Genomic DNA, 2,835 nt, shown 5'->3' with positions numbered 1-2,835 from the left:
GCGGGGCTGAGGGGACCCTGCCCCCCCCGCCTCCCCCCCACCCCCCGCATGAATTTCATGCACCGGGCCTCTAGTAATATGATAAAAGCCTAAAGTTAGTTTATGGGGACCATTTGTCTATAATTTTTGAAGAGTACTATTGGAGAAGACTAATTTTCCTTTATGAAATCACTTCAGATTTTGTAGTCAAGATATTAGTAGGTATATTTTATAGAAAACACTTTGCATACTTATTTCTTTTCTCAAATCTGTTTCATGTCTAGGTCTATATAGGGTACAGTTTTTTCTTGTGTGTTTCCTGATTCCACCTTGATATAATTCTATACGATTATTGGCTTTTTTTTTTTAATGGTATTACTAATTGAAAATTCCAGAACCAAAAATTTTACTACTTTTATTTTATTAAAAGCTTATATCTCATGTTACTCTTCCTCTTACAAATAAGAAAACAGACTAATCTGACCTGATTTTCATCTGTGAGAACAATGAGTAATGATAGTTTGTTTACATTATACATTTATAGATGATTTGTTTAAAGTACATAAAGCAAAACCAACATTGAAATGGAGACAGTCATTCGAAAGTTATTTGAAGACAATGCCTCCCTACTATCTTGGGGTAAGAATATTATTGTTAAAAATAGAAGTTGTTATAAAGTTTTATATTATGCTTATACTTTATTGCATTACAAACTTCTATTTAATGCTGTTATAGATTAAATGTCATGAAAATTGTGTGTACAAATAACCAGTATAGATATTCTGGGAAAGAAATGTTTCATGACTTGCAAAATGATAATGATGATGATCATGAATATATACAATGCTTACCCTGTGCCTGGTACTGTCCTAAGTACTTTACATGTATTAATCTTATTTAATTTATATGGTAATCCTCTGAGGTAGGAATGATCATTGTTCCTGTTTCACAGATGAGGAAACTAAAGCACTAAAATATTAAGTTGTCTAAGGCTACATTGCAAATATATGGGGCACTGGAATTCAGTCCCAGGCAGTCTGGCTTTAGAATTTAGGTTTTTAATCTCAATTGTTGTACTGTATTTTTTAATTGCCATTTCAGAATTATTTCTCTCTAAGGGTATAAAATTATTTTTGTTTCATTAGTTCCTGAATCTTCAGAAATAGGTTTTTAGGGTAAAATAAGTGTATATTCTCATAGAACCATATATTTTTAGAACCATAAATTTTCTAATTACTTAAAGCCTAGTTTATCATAGAGATAAGACCAATGTGTATATTATTAAGTGTACTTTATTTTATGAAAAGTAACTTTTTTAGACATTACTTCTGCTTTTAATTCAGGAATATTATAGCATTTGACTATAACTGATCTTTGTAAATGGTTCCTCATAAGAACATTAATTTCTTGAACTTTAAAAATCATATTTTATAGTTTTAAGTGATAAGTTTATGAGTGTCTAGCACATAATGCCTGCCATGTAAGAGAGTGAAAGGAAGAAACACTTTGAATATCAAATGTTACATATGTTGACTCATTTACATTTCATAGCAACCTGAGGATTTAGCCAAAGCTACATGGATATTAAATATCAGAGCTGGGATTTGATTCTAGTTTTACACAAAGGCTTATACACTTTCTAATATGTCAATGAATTATCACCCTTTTTCTGTCTGTATTCCATTCAAATATGCTAGACACTCCTGCTAGTGATATTTTTCATTGTACAAAGTGGTTTCAATTGGTCTCTCATTACAATTAAATATTATTTCACTATATCACATCCATAATAAATATTAGACTTTTTTTCCTCCTCGTTTTTCCTTCAGAGCTTCTTTCTGTTTTGTTTTTTTTTCAGCCCAGCTAATGATAATGGTCATAATCATTAACACCTACTGAATGCTTACTGTGTGCCAGTTGCTTTTATAAGTGCTTTACTTGTATTGGTTCATTTAAAACCATGACAACCATGTGAAGTAGATACTATTATTGTCATTTATAAATGAGAAACTAAGACATAGAGAGGTTATATAACCTGGTATAGTGTTACAAAGCTAGTGAGTGGTTGAGTCACACCCACACAGTTACCCAAAGTAGAAATCTTCTATTTCCTTTTACTCCTTTTCAACTACTACCCAAGTTCTACCAAATCTACCTCTGCAGTGTCTCCTGCTATTTCTTTTAAATTTACTATCTCCAGGGATACTAAGAAGTTCAAGACTTCACCTTTTCTTACCCTGGGTGTTATTATTATAGTCTCTAATCCCTTTTTACTAGTATTTCAAACTGCCTTTCGTACAACACAAACATTTTACTGAAATACAAATATGTTGTTACTTGCTTATTGAAGAAAAGGAGAAATTTGGGGGGCAGAAATGTTCAAAACTGACATAATACATCTAGCCATAAATTTCTGACAAGTGATGGTTGTTGTTTTTTTGCCTATAGCCTCTGAGGAAAGCTGTTAGAATGATGGGAGCACCTAACCTCATAGCAGACAGTATGGAATATGGACTAAGTTACAGTGTCATTTCATACCTCAAAAAATTGAGTCAACAGGTAATGTTAAGAAATAGAGCCATTACATATGTTGAATGGTTTTTAAAATGGATAGCAGACCAGATATTAGTTATTGATAATCGTAAAAGAATTCCATTATATTACTATATTACATTTTAAAATCACATATATCATCTACACTAATAAAAGAGAAACATGGTAATTAGCGTATGACCGCTACCCTTTTCATTGGCTAATCAGTGAGTATATGCAAATTAACTGTCAGCCAAGATGGCGGCCGGCAGCCAGGCACTGAAGCGAGCACGAGGCTTGCTTGCTGCAGACTCCAACGTTCAC

General features: G+C 32.4%; 1 protein-coding gene across 7 annotated transcripts in view; it reads left to right on the top strand.

Moving 5' to 3' along the window:
* The window catches only part of INTS6 (integrator complex subunit 6), a 111,187-nt gene that overhangs the window by 82,888 nt on the left and 25,464 nt on the right, over positions 1-2,835 (top strand). For 5 of the 7 annotated variants that reach the window (XM_014548292.1, XM_014548296.1, XM_014548294.1 and 2 more), the window contains 2 exons: positions 524-618; positions 2,428-2,538. The exons of 1 other annotated variant lie outside the window; for it this stretch is intronic. In XM_014548292.1, coding sequence (XP_014403778.1) covers positions 524-618; positions 2,428-2,538 — 206 coding nt within the window. The remainder of the gene's footprint in view (positions 1-523; positions 619-2,427; positions 2,539-2,835) is intronic. One more of the 7 variants, XM_014548291.1, reaches the window with a different exon arrangement.

Source organism: Myotis brandtii, unplaced genomic scaffold (assembly GCF_000412655.1).
Source record: "Myotis brandtii unplaced genomic scaffold, ASM41265v1 scaffold500, whole genome shotgun sequence".
Classification (NCBI taxonomy): Eukaryota; Metazoa; Chordata; class Mammalia; order Chiroptera; family Vespertilionidae; genus Myotis; species Myotis brandtii.
The sequence above is the reverse complement of the archived record's forward strand: the minus strand, read 5'-3'. Positions and strand labels throughout refer to the sequence as shown.